This window comes from Euphorbia lathyris, chromosome 4 (genome assembly GCF_963576675.1).
Source record: "Euphorbia lathyris chromosome 4, ddEupLath1.1, whole genome shotgun sequence".
In the NCBI taxonomy this organism is placed as follows: Eukaryota; Viridiplantae; Streptophyta; class Magnoliopsida; order Malpighiales; family Euphorbiaceae; genus Euphorbia; species Euphorbia lathyris.
Genome location: NC_088913.1, coordinates 97,269,446 through 97,286,083, shown reverse-complemented (window position 1 = coordinate 97,286,083; position 16,638 = coordinate 97,269,446). Strand labels below are relative to the sequence as shown.

Here is a 16,638-nt window from a genome sequence, read left to right as displayed (position 1 = left end):
ATTTTAGTTTTGTAAATAGTTTTATGTTAGTTCACAATATCAAAATTTAATATTATTTTATTTATTATTAAATGAATTCGTTCACAACATAATAAATGAGTAACAGATCAATTATTTGTAAACATCTTGTTTATCTATTTATAAAATTTACTTGTGAACTTATTTATATACACAGTTCAAAAGTTATTTGTAAATAAATTTCATAACAGTGATATTTAGCTGATCAAGCGGTTAAATTGAGAAGGTGTAAATTATTAAAATGTTTAAAGTTAGATTCTCTCCAATCTCCCGGCTTAGTTTGGATTTTGATTCTGCCACATCCTCCGACTCTAGAATAGTAGAATGGAAGTTGACTTCGTACCTAGTCGTAATCATGGAGGATTCTACAAAGAAGAGGAGAAGAAACAAGAGAGAGCTTCCAAGAACAAGAACAGAAGACTCAATTGAAATCGGCCTAATTGACATTGACATTGACTTCATATGGATTTCATTACCTTTCCTTACCCAACTTTCAATCTCCATTCCATCGGTCGATTCAATTTCAATTTTTACAGTCTGATTCGGAGCTATGAATCTCAGATCTGGTGTTTCGGTCTTGCTTATACTGATCTTTAATCATGTATCCCACGCCGCCACTGTGTCTCCGGAGGTATGTTTTCTTTTTTCGTACATTTGAATTCTAGGGTTTGAAGAAATTGGATGCGTTTTTTATGTTTTGTTGGTGGTGGTGGTGGATAGGTTTCTCCGTCGCCAAGCCCTCAGCCAATTGCCACAGTAACTGATAAGCCAAGCCCTCAACCAATTGTCACAGTAACCGATGAGAGATGCTCAATTTCCTCGAAAAGAACTTGCCGTGATCGGAAAAGCATGAGTGCTTGTCTGAATACTTCATCTTCTAACTGTGAGTAAAACTTTGAAGCTTTACCTTTATTAAGCTCTCTTACTTGTGTGGGTTTTGCTAGCTTCTAAGCCTTGTACTTAGCCCAAAACTTCAACTGCTCCCTAACCTTCAAAAATTCCAAATGAACTCCTATTCTTGTCAAGTTGCATTCAATAACTTCTATTCTTGTCAAGTTGCATTCAATAACTCCATACTCTTGTCCAATTGCAATCAATAATCCAAGACTTACATGGTGTTATTGAATGCAATTGGAGAAGAGTAGGGAGTCATTTGAAAATTTTGAAAGTTAAGGGGCAATTGAAATTTTTTAGGCCAAGTACAAGGGACAACAAATGTATATTTTATGCTCACAACATGTTGTCAACTATGTTGCACAGACATTCCTCTTTAATGGCGTTTCTAGGTTCTGTATCCGTGTCTGATTTCATTTGAAGTCTACTTTATGAAGTTTATGTTTTAGAAAGGCTTAATGCTTCTCCAGCCCCCTTAACTTGTCCAAATTGGTCATTTTACCCCTCAAACTCATCGAATGTCCTATTTACCTCCTTAACTCCATAAAAATGGTACTTCTCACCCCCTTAACTTGTCCAAATTTGTCATTTTATCCCTTCTCAACTCATCGAATATCTTATTTACCCCCAACTCCATAAAAGTGGTATTTCTCACCACTTATGATCCTATTTACCCTCTTAACTCCATAAAAATGGTATTTCTTATCCATTTATAGTAGTAAAAAAAAGTTGAAAATAGAAAGAACGAATAACATTAATATAAACAAGTTAATGTACCAAAATAGGCCTATGATTTTTGGGGAAGTATCAATTTAGGTTCCACTTACAAAATAGCATAAATATAGGTTTAACGTTTAAAAATAGTTATCAATTTAGGCTTCGATAACGAATTGTAAGGGGTGAAAAATACCACTTTTATGGAGTTAAGGGGGTAAATAGAACATTCTATGAGTTGGAGGGATAAATGGACAAGTTGAGAGGGTGAGAAATACCACTTTTATGGAGTTAATGGGGTAAATAGGACATTCGATGAGTTGAGGGGGTAAAGTGACCAATTTGGACAAGTTAAGGGGGTTGGGGAAGCATTAGGCCTTTTAGAAATAACGTTTCCGGTGTCCGTGTAACATAGATTGTAAACATAAGATCATTCATTTATGATAAACAACACTAAATAAATCAAAGTAACAAAAACAAGATGCAAGAGAATAAGAAAATGCCTAATATTAACTTGTTCAGAAGTCTAATGACCTTCCAACTTTGAAAAATAACGAGTAACGCTTTGAAGTTGCTTAAAATCACATGATTAATCCTCTAAGTCATATTCAAAAGAGCAATGAGAGATTTAGACAAGTTTAAGCAAATTATAGTTTAAGGGGTCAATATGTCACTTTAGGCCAATTTGGCATTGTTGTGACCAACATAACATGATGTGTGAGTGCTGTGGGAAAAACCTGGCGAGTGTTTGTAATACATGATAAAAGTTGAAAATTAGGGTTATTTTTTAAATTAAATTGAAAGTTAAGGCTATTTTTTAAATTAAGTTTCCTGATAAGTTGTGAAAGATGTTTTACCCAAAAGCTACAAATTGTAGCTTTTCCTAAAACAACCTTTCTAGATTTCCAGTTTATAAGGAAAACAGTTTTGCATTTAACAAATGATGCCTTTTGTTGGGAAAGCTGCTTAGCAATGCCAAACGCTCAAGTTTGAGGAGTTAATAGTTGTTTTCGAAGTTCGGGGGCAATTCACTTTTATGGTTAACTTGAAGTGGTTGTGTATATTTAGGCCATAAGAAAACATATACTAACATGGCTTTGCACCACAATATGTTAATTCGTTCTCACATTTTGTTGTTAGGCTTATGAAAAATTCCTCCACGTGAATTTCTCTGTCAGCAAAAGCAAAGAAATTCCCTAAAAAAGAGAAGATAAAATGTATGCAACGTAATTCAAGAGAGAAGAAAAGTTAGTTCATCAATCATCTCCATCCATCAACCACCATTTATGTTGCACGGACATGGACACTTCTCTTTAGTCGCGTTTCTGCGTTTCATGTTTGTGTCCGTTTTTGTTTGAAGGCTATTTGTGAAGGTTATGTTTTAGAAATAACGTTTCTGGTGTCCATGTCTGTATCCGTGTCCGTGCAACATAGACCACCATCTCTTTTCTAACTCTTATATTTATAACTTAAGAATCATTGCAACCTTTCTAGACACCTTTTCCATATGTTTATGATTGTTAGTAAAGATGTCCAACCATTAAAAATTCAGTTGCAAGTTGCAACTTGAACATCACATTGGTTCGTGAACAGACAATTTGTTCACCATCGATTTACAGCCGTTCCTTAACCGGCTCCCCGTTGAAAACAGTGGATGGTTTTTTTCCTTTGTTTGTTGCACAAATTCTTTTTAATCTTCTAATATCTGAAGGGTTTGTATTCTTCTTACTTGATTCATTTCAATATCTTTGTAAAATCATGGAAGGTTTTAGAAAAAGTTTAGGGAGAGCATTTCAACCAGGTATATATAACATAGGAGTGAAGGAGATTTTCTTTTGGTTTAGTTCTACTTTTGGTTTAGCTTTTTGGGATGAAGAGAGTCATAGCTTCGTGAATTGATCTTAGTTAGAGGTGTCAATTGTGTACACGATCCGACAACACAACAAGAACCTATTGACTCATTTCGTACTAACCCGATAATTAACACGAACATGACCCACTTACACAGGGATGGATCCAGGGGGCTTGAGTACCCACTTGTCGCTGAAAAACGCCAAAATTTCTATGGAAACTGCGTGCAAGGCTTTAATTTCTTTATGGGGATAAGGTGCAAATTTGCCCCTAATGTTTTTGGGGAGGTGCAGATTTACCCCTAACATATGAAATGATGCAATTGTACCCCCTAACGTTGTCAAATAAGATCAATTTTACCCTTACCTAGCAGAAAATTTAAACAGTTATGTCTAAAATATTTATTCTGTCATTTACACAGTTACAAATAACATGCCAAAATGATAATATTTAAGTTTGGCAGATACAAGCCAATCATAAAAAACTGCATAAAATGTTTACTGTGTTATTAAAACAGGTATAAACAACCCTTAAAAATACACATTACTGCTTTATTTTATCAACAAACTTGTTTGGAAGATCCGACATGATAATCAATAACCGTCAAATCAGTCGGTTCAAATTTTCTATTGTGTAGGGGTAAAATTGAACTTGCTTGACAACGTTAAGGGTAAAATTGCACCATTTCAGACGTTAAAGGTAAATCTGCACTTCTCCAAAAACGTTAGGGACAAATTTGGACCTTATCCCTTCTTTATGTGAAAACACCGAAAAAATATCAATTTAGCACCAATTAATCATGAGAGACCACCACAAGCACCTCCTGTCAGTGAATCTTGGATCAAATGAGTTCTGTGAATTGTCACCCCTAATATTGGTACATTATGACAAATTAGAGTTCTGGGAATTTGTTGAATCCTGTTAGGAATACATTATTCTTGCTTTTATTAGCTAAAAACAGGTTCTCTTTCAATTTGTTGCTATTTCGATACAAATTGTTAATGTAACAATTGAAACTCTTTCACTACATTGACCTTTCCAAGTTAAATTCTCATCTTCTAATCCTGCAAGAAAGCATGATTCTCGAGTTACAACTGATCCTTAAGTAGCCATAACTCGTCATGAAAGCCATCTTTTCTCATGGAGAAAGGGCAACTCCGGAGAATATTCCCGTTCTCATCCATGTTTTTCAGGAAGTTGTTCTTCTCTGATATACGTTGAAATGATCTGCTATGGAGGATCCATTTCTACATTTGTTTGCTTTTTAACCTCTAATGCGCTTTGCATTTTGCTATTTTAGACCGTAATCACGATACCGGAGTAAAAGCTATTTTAGATCATAAGTATAACCACATTAGACTTATAGGTCAGGTGTCTGGAGCTTTCCTTAGAAGTCAAAGTTAAGAGACAACCAATTCCCAATTGTAGCAGAATTTCAGGAATGTAAATCTCAATCGTTCTCAATTCGAACTGCTTCTCTTTGATCTTTGTTTTTTAGTGATGTTTGTGATACTTTGTTTATGAAATATATACTTTTGATTTGGTTACAGAGACATGGGGATAAACCTGTCTATAAAGTCGTGATAAGCCCAATTCAGTCATTCTTATAAGGCAAAAAGCATAATTAAGCCCCTGAACTTTACCTGTTTTAAGGATCAAGTCCCTGATCAATTATTTTTCCACATTGAGCCCTTGATCATTAATTCTGTTATGGATCAAGCCCTTATTTAACTTTTTCGTCGAGTTTGAGTTGCATACATCGTTAGGGCGATTCGGTCTGTTGACATGGACAAATAAAAATAAGGCTTTCTTGACTAGGAGAGATAAAAATTAAAAATTAAAAAGAAATTATAGAAATTAATTTCCAGTAGGTTATTCCAAACTCGATCTTCTCTCCAATTTCGCGATTTCCAACATCAGAATCGTTAAATAGATCTTCTCCCCTAACACCAAAATCCATTTCCAGCAGCAGCAGGTTCTCCCAAGCTCAACTGTAAATCGATTTCTGTAATTTAATTTCTTTTTACTTCTCTCTCTCCTAGTCAATAAACTTTTTTTTTTTTGTCCACATGGAAGTAAAAATGTCTATGTCAGCAGGCCTAATCGCCCTAACGGCTTATGCAGCCCAAACTCGACGAACAAGTTAAAACAGTTGATCCTTAAAAAAGGTAAAGTTCATGTACTTAATTATGCTTTTTGCCTTTTTTATAACAAAATCTATGCAGGATTAAATGTCAATTTAACCCTTGGAAGTGGCACGACGAAATCAATTTAGTCGTTGAAGTGGAAACACGCTATCAATTTGGTCCCTAAAATGAAAAATTACATGAAACTCATTCATCAAACTAGTGGTTTTGATGATCATATGTACAAGTGGAACTCATCTATTATTGCAGTGAAACGGGACGGACACCAGGAAACATTATTTCTAAAACAAAATAGCTAGGAAATGGTGATAGAAACAGAAAAGAAACTGAAACGGATACGAAATACAGAGACACTAATGAAGAAGAGTTTCCGTGCAACATAGCATCTATCTTCTATAAAGAAGACGAAGCATCTTGAAAATATTTCACATAAGAAACGATTGGATGTCCATTTTTAACAAATTGATACTTAATTTTTCTGTCCAATACACCCATGAGATGGGACCCTCGCTTAGCGGGGACGCGTAGTGCCTTAAGCGTTCTTATCTGCTCTTTTTTCCTATCTTCTCCAATGGGCACACTAAATGCAAATGTTTCCATGTAGCTTTCAAGGATTTGTTTCTTCTTATCCGGAATGACGGTGAAGAGCCTCTCAAAGCTAATGTTGCAATAGTAGATATCGACGTTCAATTGCCGGAGATACTATTATCCAAACACCAAGCTAAAAAGGTTCATTTCCGAACTCCATTTTGTTATTTTATGGCGTGACTCGCCCAATTCGTCTGGATGATAGATAATCCATTGCCTACTTGTTTTTTTTTTTTTGTTTCAGATCAAAATCCTGGCAAATATTGATGGAAGTCCATCCATAATATTGAATGCTGGAAACGGAAAATGTATTATACCGGTTGGATCACCGGAGCTAGATAATGCATCTTACGGGCATTATATAGCCTATTTATCCCCAATCTATGGTGCCTACTTTTTGCTTTTCACAGTACTGATTGCTGGAGGGGTATGGGCTTGCTGCAAGTTTGGGAAAAACGAAGAGCAGATTCGGTATCAAGAGCTCGAAATGGAGCAACCGACTGCCCGATCAGTTAATGACGAGGAAATGGAAGCTGGATGGAATCAAGGTTGGGGTAATAATTGGGAAGAAGAAGTGAAATCGCGAAATGAACATGGAACCGAAACTGAAAATGTTTCGGCTGCTAATGGTCATATTTCTAAAGCTTCTGACCCTGATGGATGGGAAAATGACTGGGAAAATTAGATTAGAAGAAGGTCCCGTTTGTTTGCCGGAAAATATTGCGCAAAAAAATATTTTTCTGATTTTTAAGTCATTGAAAAAGTTTAGGTTAGTCAGCATGAAAATATACGCATAAAGTCAGGAAATGTTTTAATCTTTTAAAATGAGTAGAATATTTTCCTAAGCTTTTGGAACTCTATTTCGTTTGTTATTATCTTTTTAAAAAAGCTAGTCATCTATCACTTTTTCTCATTTTTTTGGTATTGTAGTCAAACACCAGAAAGTATTTTATTTTCTAAAACAAAAAAAAAATTTTTTGCTTAATATATTTCGGCAAGCAAACGGGAGTAGAAACTTTCATTCAAAAACACCCTTGGAAGAAAACATAGAATGTAGAAGAAAAATTAATACTTTATACGGTAGAAATCTTATAGAAACTAGAGCAGGATGAAGATGTAAACTTGAGTTTTCAACATTTTGGTTTAATATTCATAAGGAAGTAGCTTCAAGATGAAATTTATACAAACAATTTTGATTTGTCAAGTTAGGCTTTATCAGTGGCAAATATGGGATTGACCCATTGGGGGACTATTTTACACGTGCGCACGTAAGCATTTTTTTTGCTAAATCAAATTTGCTCAAATTTTGTTCGTATGTATACGTGTTATCATTTGAGTGATTTAGAACCAATTTTTATGTAACAATATAAAACTTGTTAAAATTAAACTAGATTTGGACTATAAAAGTAAGATTGAGTCGTTTTGATTAAACTTAGAGAAATTTATTGTCTATCATATATTAATCAAGTTACATTTGTAATTAAATACAAACTCAATGAATTAATTAACCAGTTTCAACTACGGACTACCCATAGTAGGGGTGGTTTGGTTTCGGTAGCTGGGAAGGCTTGGCCCCTCCAGGCCCCCTTTGTTTCCACCCCATGGGCTTCATTCCTTCACTAGACAAAATGTTAAAAATTATTCTATACTTAACCTCAAAATTTCAATGGAAAAGTTTATCTCTGTATTTGGTAATTCCTAAATTTAAATTGTTTCTTAAAATTTTAAAAGTTTTTGATTATTTATCTATTTGATATATTTTTTTTTTTGATACGTGGTGAACATTTTGATATGTGGCGGAACATCTTTTTCATTGTTTGCATTTAACAAATTTTATTCAGAAATAGAGGTTATTAAATGCGAAGGTTAATTTTTAAATTAAACTCTGTGCTTATATGTTTTTTATATCGGTGTATGTGGTTTTCTTTTTGTTACAAACTAAAAAGTGTGGTTTGTAAAATTTTTATTTTGCGTTGATTTGGCCAAATTTGATCGATAACGATCTCAAAAGTGAATTTTTTTTAAGAATTAAATAATATTTTAAGCAATTTTAATTCTCAAACTTTTTATGTTTGGGTCATTTAGGTGATGGTTTTAAGGAGAAAGAAAGTTAATGTTTAGAGAGAGAAAATTCTAAAAATGATGATTTAAAAAAATGTGGTTTTATAGTAAATATGATACTAAACAACTTTAATTTTTGAAAATTTTCATTTTGAGATCGTTATCGGCTAATTTTTGACAAAGTCAATCCAAAATTGTTCGCTATGCCATCCACATGATTTGTTTTGCAAAAAAAAAAAAAAATCACAGATACCAATCTGTAAAAACGTGAAATCATATGAGTTTTATTTGAAGTTAACTTTATATACAATTTGGTAAGAATAAAGGTCATTTGAAATATTTGAAACTTAAGGGAGTCAACTGAAATTTTGGGCTAAATACAAGCTTAATAAATAATAATTTAGATGGTGAGGCTTTGATATTTAACCATAAAGTTAAAAGGGTCAAATACATGAATATCATAATTAAGTACAAAATTACAATTAAGTCATATCATCAAACTTAATTCTTAATATGTCATTATTCTCTATATATTATGATTTTACACTATAATTTAAAAAAATCTACACTCCAATTCATAAATCATAAACCCTAGAAATATATTCTAGACTTCTAATTTATAAATTCGAATCCTTAAAATATATTAAAAGTCTTGATTTTATTAGTTTGACATAATTCAAAATTATGACTTGATATAGTTATAAATAGTTTTTAAAATATGAATTTCTGTGTAATTTTCCCAAGTTAAAATCATTCTTGTTACTAGGCTTGATACATAAAGCAGCCTCCTGAACTTTGGCCCAAGTAGTCTTGAATTTTGGCTCAAAAATGGATTCGCTCTCTGAATTTATAAACTGTCATGTTAGTGGCCCTGGAATAGAATTGATGCCATTAAGGACTCTAATGGTGATTGGGTGTATGAAGATGAGGAGATTCAGAGATTGGCCCTCGAATTCTATAAGTATCTGTTTAAAGAGGAGCCTGTTTATCTGGAGACGGCTCACTCTGTTGCTACCTTTCCTATGATTGGAGAGGACAGCATTCAGGATGCCTTTCACCCTATCTCCCTGAAGGAAATAGACCAAGCCATTTTTAGTATTGGGGCTACTAAAGCTCCTGGGATTGATGGTCTGCCTACTGGTTTTTACCATAAGCACAGGCAGGTTGTGAAGGAATGTATCTATAATTTTATCATAGGTGTTTTTAATGGTTCTTGTTGGTCCCTTATAACGTGACAAGTTAGTTCCAAGGGGGGATAGAAACTATTTAAAAAATTATCCGTTGAGGCTGACTTCTTTTCTTATGAAAAGGTTTACACAACGTCACTAAGTAGATTCAAGACACAAGCTTAGTCAACTTGTGACTAAGTTTGCTTCTTTACTTGAGTCAGGAATTAGCACTTAGAGTCTATTCCTGAACTCAGCTTCTTAGTAAACTTAACTCAGCGTGAGTTCTTTACTTAGTCAGTTTTATAGCAAGCAATATATATTGAAGGAGTTTAAGGGTTAGAAAGATGTTACTCAGCAGACTTATCCTGGTTCGGCCTCTCCGCCTACGTCCAGTCCCCGGAACTCGTTCCGAGCTTTTTGAATTCTCTACTGAGCTCTTTAAAGGTAGAGCACGAAACCTTTTACAGATAGAAGCTGAGTATAACAAGAGTACCTTCCTCTATACCTCTACTCACTCCTATGTCTATGCTGAGTACTTTAACTGAGTACTCAGCCTCTCCTTTCTATTCTTCTAGAAATGATAAAGTGTTTGTCCTAAACAACAATTGCTAAGACACTTTAGATGATTGAAAATCACTCTAGACTTTTACACAATAATATGGAAATTGGTGTAAGGTATTTGCTTTGCTTTTCTCACAGAAACTTCAAGTATGAATTTGGTCAGCGTTTCGACTAATTGAAGATCTGCATCGATTGAAGCAAATGGATGGCCTTTATATAGTGACACTTGAGGCACCTGGTCATTTCGAATTTCGAAATAACTGTTGGAGGGAAACGGCTTCCTGTCGTTATCACTCTGGGCGTGCTCAGCGTCATTGGCCAATAGAATTCACGCATCTTCTGTCTTCGTCAGTCCTTGGCAGAATGTTTCGACATTTAAGGAAAAGTCCACGAGACAGCTTCCTGCGCCTTCTGAACTTTTTCCAAAGTAGAAATACTTTGTCTAGAAGTTGAACATTGTCTGCCGCTGTCCAGACTGCATTATCGTCCAACTCAGCAGCTTCATCTTGAAGCTTTTGCTTCGAAGGCTTCTCGATCCTTCTTTTGATGAGTCGTCGTTTTGCTTGATACGGCTTCGTTTTGAACTCTTGGGCCGAATGGTCTTGATGTGTTGACTTGGGCTTGACTTCCACTTTAAAGGCCTTTGGGCTTTTTAATCTCAATGTCTTATAAACAATTAATCTCAACATTGAACAAACACATTAGTGTAATAAATCAAAGCATTTAAATTTAATGTGTTAGAATATTTTTATCATAACTTAAATAATTTTGTCAAATCAAAATCATGTGGAAAGGTGTTTTAACAAACTCCCCCATTTTGATGTTGGAAAAAATATTCAGTTGAAGAACTCAGTGTTGAGCTCCCCCATGATAGTTGACCTGATTTTATCAAGTAACTCCCCTGTAAGGGTTGAGCTGCTGACTTAGTTTTACTCTAAACATTTTAAGGTTTAATCGAGTAAGTCTAAAGTCAGTTTTCAGAAATAGGTCAGCTCATGGAACATATTCTATTTAACTCAGATTTACGCGGAAGGTTTAAATATCAGAGAGCGTTGAGTAAGCTTTGTTCAATGAGTTTTAAGAAGACATGTAAAAGCGTTCAACACAGCATGCAGTCATAAAGCAATGTAGACAAGTAGCACTGTTGATTTAGTGAAGATGTGATTTACTATTCAATACAAAACATAAGTAAGCATCACATAAGATTGGTTAATTTAAAAGGATAGATGCATCAAGGTTTTGTATTCAGGTCAGCACAAAAAGATATACAAGGAAAGGACTACAAGTTTTAGCAAAAAGAAATCTAGTAAGACAAGCTAAAGCTATTTCTTCTTGTAGTTGAGTTGGGCTTCATGCTCTTTTAGCTTACCCTTTCCCTTGTGTCTTTGCTGACTTCCTGAAGCTTCTTCAGGTTGCTGAGTTCTTGGGGCTTGTTCTTTCTCCCCCGTTTTGCCAACATCGGTTTTGGCAATGAAGGTTTCTTCAATGGAAGCTTGAGTTAGGCATTTAGAAAATGCCTTTAGCCTTCTTGTGCTTTCATTCATTCCATCAAAGATTGGGACACCGTCATCCACAATAGCTTGAGGAATACCGATAGATGCAGCACTCAGCATACTCAAAACAGCAGCTTGAGACTTGCCAACCCAGTGTATGGTTTCGGTGAGCATTGCAAAAGCTTGATGAAACATTTTTAGCAAAGATGAATCATAATACTCACGCTGACCGTTGATTTGGCGTACATGGTTGAAAGTCACTTGAGAATACTTCAGAATCTCGTTGGTTTTAAGATCGTCAGTTGCCATCTCTTGCCTGTTTAAGTTCAGCAGACGCATAGCCTCGCTAATTTGCTCAATAGAGCATTGGGAGGAGGTGGAAAGTTGGTGATTTGTTTTCTCCTGTTCAGTATGAAGCTGGCTGAAGAGATGATGGACTTCGGCAGAAGTGGCATATGCTGAGTTCGCAGCTGACAATTGATGAATCTGCCCTTGCAGAGAGTTCATGTGGTTTACCATGGTCAGCTGGAGTTCGGCCAGCTTTGTTATATAGTCCTGCCTGGGCTGTTGAGATTGCAATGAAGTCATGACACTCAGAAGATCCTTCAGACCTTTGATCTCAGTTAGAAGCTGAGTGATAGAAGAAAGTGGAGTTGTCTCAACAGTAGTAAACCCAGCGACATTGGTACTGGTTTGATGGAGGTCCTGGATAAGAGCTTGAGCTGAGTCAACGATTCTTCGACCAGACTCAGAGGCATTCAAATAGCTTAAGGATCCATCATTGGTTGACCCAGATGCCGGAGGAGGAGTAAAACCGAATAAAGGCGGTGTTTGGTTCTGCTCATCATTAGAAGGCCCAACATTATTAGCAGCTGGCCTAGAATTAGGATTGTCAGTAGAAACTGACTGAATTTGATTCTGCATGTTTAGTTATGGAAGTGGAGGATTGGAAGAAAATGTTACTTGCTCAGGGTCAGGCTGGAGCTGACTGGATTGGGGAAGCTGAGGAAGTTCAGTGTTCACCTGAGCAGGTAATTCCTTAGCTTGCTCAACATGTTGGGGAGCGAAATCTTCGAGCACTTGCTCGGGATTACTTTGGTTGGCGGAATCATTTAAGTCGGCATGTTCCTTTGGCTGAGAAACAGAGGCTTGATTTTCTTGTTGCTCTGGTTGAGACTCAGGGGGGATTGAGAAGTACCGAAGATGTCATCAGTAAGGTCAGAGATTTCATCCCTCAGCGGTGAGTCACCCATGAGGTCAATGACGGGTGCTCTAAAAGCCTTCTTCTTCCTCAGTCTCTTTAGCTTTGGAGGAGTAGGGTCACAGGGAATGGACTGAATGGAGTCAGTGGGTGAAGCTTCCCTTTGAACAGCGGGAGCATTTGCTGTGTGCTCAGTTTCTGCTTCGTCAACCAACTCAATGTTGATTGGTTCAATATGCTCATCATCAACTGTTTCTTCCGTGTCATCCTGACCACTTTCTTCTTCTTCAGACTCGTCATCCAGTTCTTCTTCCTCAAACTGTTCCTCCAGTTCTTCCTCGACAAACTGACCACCCAGTTGGTCTTGTTCTTCCTGATCATCTAACTGTTGCTCAGCATCAACGTCTTGGCTTTGTAGGTAGTGTGAGTTAGGAGGAACGACGACATCAGTTGGTAGTGCATCGATAGGTCTTAACTCAAAATTGAGCTGCTTCTTCCTCTTTCTTAATGGTTGGTCATCATCCTCTCTTTCTTCTGTCTCAGGCTCAGCTTGCCTCGATCTTTTCTCAGCTGACCTAGATCCATCCTGTCCTTGTTGAATCTAAGGCTTAGTTCCTCTGCATATAACTTTAAGCTTCTTTGGGGCAGAGTCAGCAGCTTTAGAGGTAGTCTGGACAGCCTTCCTCTTTCTTTGAGTTCTTCCCATTCGAGTCACCACCCCCTCAGCGTTCTGGATAGCTTCCCCTTTACCTTTCTTCAGCACAATAGGTTGATCATGGGCCAAACCGAATAGGGCAGCAACTGTAATCTCGGTTCCCCGAGTGCTGATTTTCGCAACCATGTCCACATTGTGATCCTTGAGGATTCGGGTGATAAAAGAGCCTAACCTAAGGGTTCTTGTACTTTGTAGAAACCCACCGATTATGAATACGGGCATGTTTATCGGTGTGTAGGTCAGCATGTGCCATATAAAACACTGCTCAAAGTTGGTTGCTGAGTTGGTGCAGTTGATTTTAGGGAAAAGGAAATTGGTCAGTATGTAATGGGCCATCTTTTGATGCTGGCCCATGGAAGTGCTCGAGATTTCACCTACATGACCCTCAGGTTTACAGAAGGTCTGAACGTAGTTAGTTTTCTCATGGTCACCAGATTTACGAAGTATAGCTCCTTCGTTTTTCAGCTTGAACAGTGAGGCAAGATATGCAGGGTTGATGAAGATGTTCTTTCCTCGAACATGAGAAGCTAGGTAGTTTCGGTCATCATTGGCGATCTTTAGGTTGGCGTAGAAATCTCTTACCAGCTCAGGGTAAGTAGCATCACGAACTGAGAACAGCTCGGTCCAACCATTGTTCTTGATCCACTCACAAAAGGGTTGCTCGGCTTCCACGAATCCCTTTGAAAACCATCGCGAGTAATCAATCTTATACCCCTTTACACTCTCGTAGACCTAAGAGTAGGTGCGTTCGATGACTTTCTTGCCCTTGTCCTTTTGCTGTTGTTTTTCCTTCGCAGAGGTGGCTTGGACAGCTTGAGCTTTCTTGCTCGGTGTTGTGACCTTAGTGTGGTCACGCTGGGTAGGAGATTTGGGGTTTGCATCTGAGCGGTTGTTGGGTAAACCGACATCGGAGATATTTAGAGAACCGTTCGTCATATTCTCAGAGAAGTTTTGGGAAGTCTGGGAATTTTTAGAGAGAGTATGAATGCCAAAGATTTCTAAGCGTAAAGAAATAAAAGTGGGAATTCATCCACTATTTATAGAGATGTTGAGTTAATCCAAGGCGTTGGGTTGTCCGTTTTACCTCGAGATTCTCAATCGACAAAGATTCTGGCATTTATGACACATACGACGCGTGTATTTTCTAATTATAGCCTATATGTCATCCTAGGTGGCTATTTAATTCACGTGCTTTGCATTAAAGTTTGCAACGGCTCTTTACTCAGTGTTAAGAATTTCAAGCGTTTAAAATTCTGAGTAATCATTGTTATGCAAAGGAATAATTCTTATGCTTAGTTGCTTAACTTAAGATAAACACACAGCATGTAATAGCATAAATCATTCAGCATGGTAATTCACTCAGCATGCATACTATACTTGGAATTTATTAAAGAGGATTAAACATACCAATGGCTTCTCTAAGTATGTTGAATTGCTCACGAGCCAGTGGCTTTGTGAAGATATCAGCAAGCTGCTCATCCATTGGGACATAGGTAAGCTTGATCTCTCCCTTGAGTACGTGATCTCTGATGAAGTGATGTCTTATGCTGACATGCTTCATCCTGCTGTGCTGGATTGGGTTCTTTGATAAGTCAATGGCACTTTTGTTGTCACATTTGACTTCAATTGTTTTGGTCCGAACGCCATAATCTTTAAGTTGTTGCTTAATCCATAGGACTTGAGCAACACAGCTTCCAGCAGCAACGTACTCAGCTTCAGTGGTTGACAGGGCTACTGACGCCTGCTTCTTGCTGAACCAGGACACAAGACAGTTCCCAAGGAAGTGGCATCCTCCTGAGGTGCTTTTTCATTCAAGCTTGTCTCGTCCGTAGTCAGCGTCAGTGTATCCAATGAGTGTGAAGTCATGAGTATTGGGATACCACAAACCTGTATTCACTGAGCCTTACAAATATCTAAGGATTCTTTTTACAGCTATGTAATGAGATTCCTTAGGGTTAGATTGATATCTAGCACAATAACATACCGAGAACTGAATGTCCGGCCTACTAGCAGTTAAGTAAAGTAGAGAACCAATCATACCTCGGTACAATCTGCTGTCTACTGACTTACCATTCTCATCAGCGCAGAGGACAGTGTCAGTGCCCATTGGGTTGACTTACAATTCTCAAGTTCATACTTCTTCAATATCTCCTTAGCATACTTAGTTTGACTGATGAAGATGCCATTTTAACCTTGTTTGATTTGAAGTCCAAGGAAGAAATTGAGTTCTCCCATCATTGACATTTCAAACTCAGTCTGCATCTGCTTACTAAATTCCTTGCACATTGACTCGTTAGTGGCACCAAAAATAATGTCATCAACATATATTTGAGCCAGCAGGGTATCTTTACCCTTCCTCTTAATGAATAAGGTTGTATCAGCTTTACCTCTGACATAATTTCTAGTCAGCAGGAAACTGGTCAGCCTCTCATACCAAGCACGTGGTGCTTGCTTGAGGCCATACATAGCCTTTTTGAGCTTATAGACGTGGTTTGAGAATTTAGGATCCTCAAACCCTGGAGGCTGATTAACATATACTTCCTCGTTTATAACTCCATTAAGGAATGCACTCTTAACATCCATTTGAAACAGTTTAAAGTTCATATAGCTTGCATATGCACATAAAATTCTAATAGCCTCTAGCTTTGCCACTGGGGCAAAGGTCTCACCGTAGTCAATACCTTCTTGCTGAATGTAGCCCTGAGCTACAAGTCTTGCTTTATTTCTGACCACGTTCCCTTGTTCATCCAGTTTGTTGCGGAAGATCCATCTTATTCCTATGGTCTTCTGGCTTTTTGGTTTTGGCACTAGATCTCATACTTCATTTCGTCTGAACTGATCAAGTTCTTCTTGCATTGCATTCATCCAGAATTCATCATACTCAGCTTCATCGAAATTCTTTGGTTCCTGGATTGAGACGAATGCTACGTTTCTGAGGTATCTCCTGAGTTGATTCCTCATCATCAGGGTATTCTCAGCGGCATCAAGAATGGCACTCTCTGAATGACCTCTTGGTATCCTGATCTCCTTTGGTAGATTGATGTCTTGCACTGGTTGTGTTTCAACAATCTCTACAGGTGTAGATTGGTCAGTGAAAGTAATTTGAGTTTCACTTTTACCTTTGGTCAGCCCTTGAGGAAATGACTCAGTGGCAGTTTCTTGGTCAGCGGGTGCTGAGTGTGGATCATCCTCGGTCAGCGGCTGGTATCTTCCTGCAGGGTTAGTT

General features: G+C 37.3%; 1 protein-coding gene across 1 annotated transcript; it reads left to right on the top strand.

The window, feature by feature from the left end:
- Positions 1 to 312: 312 nt before the first annotated feature.
- Positions 313 to 7,460, top strand: LOC136226835 (uncharacterized). The gene is made up of 4 exons (XM_066015493.1): positions 313 to 649; positions 739 to 901; positions 6,229 to 6,353; positions 6,457 to 7,460. Exons 1-4 carry the CDS (start codon positions 569 to 571, stop codon positions 6,895 to 6,897), a joined length of 810 nt encoding a protein of 269 aa, XP_065871565.1. The 5' UTR covers positions 313 to 568; the 3' UTR covers positions 6,898 to 7,460.
- Positions 7,461 to 16,638: the final 9,178 nt, after the last annotated feature.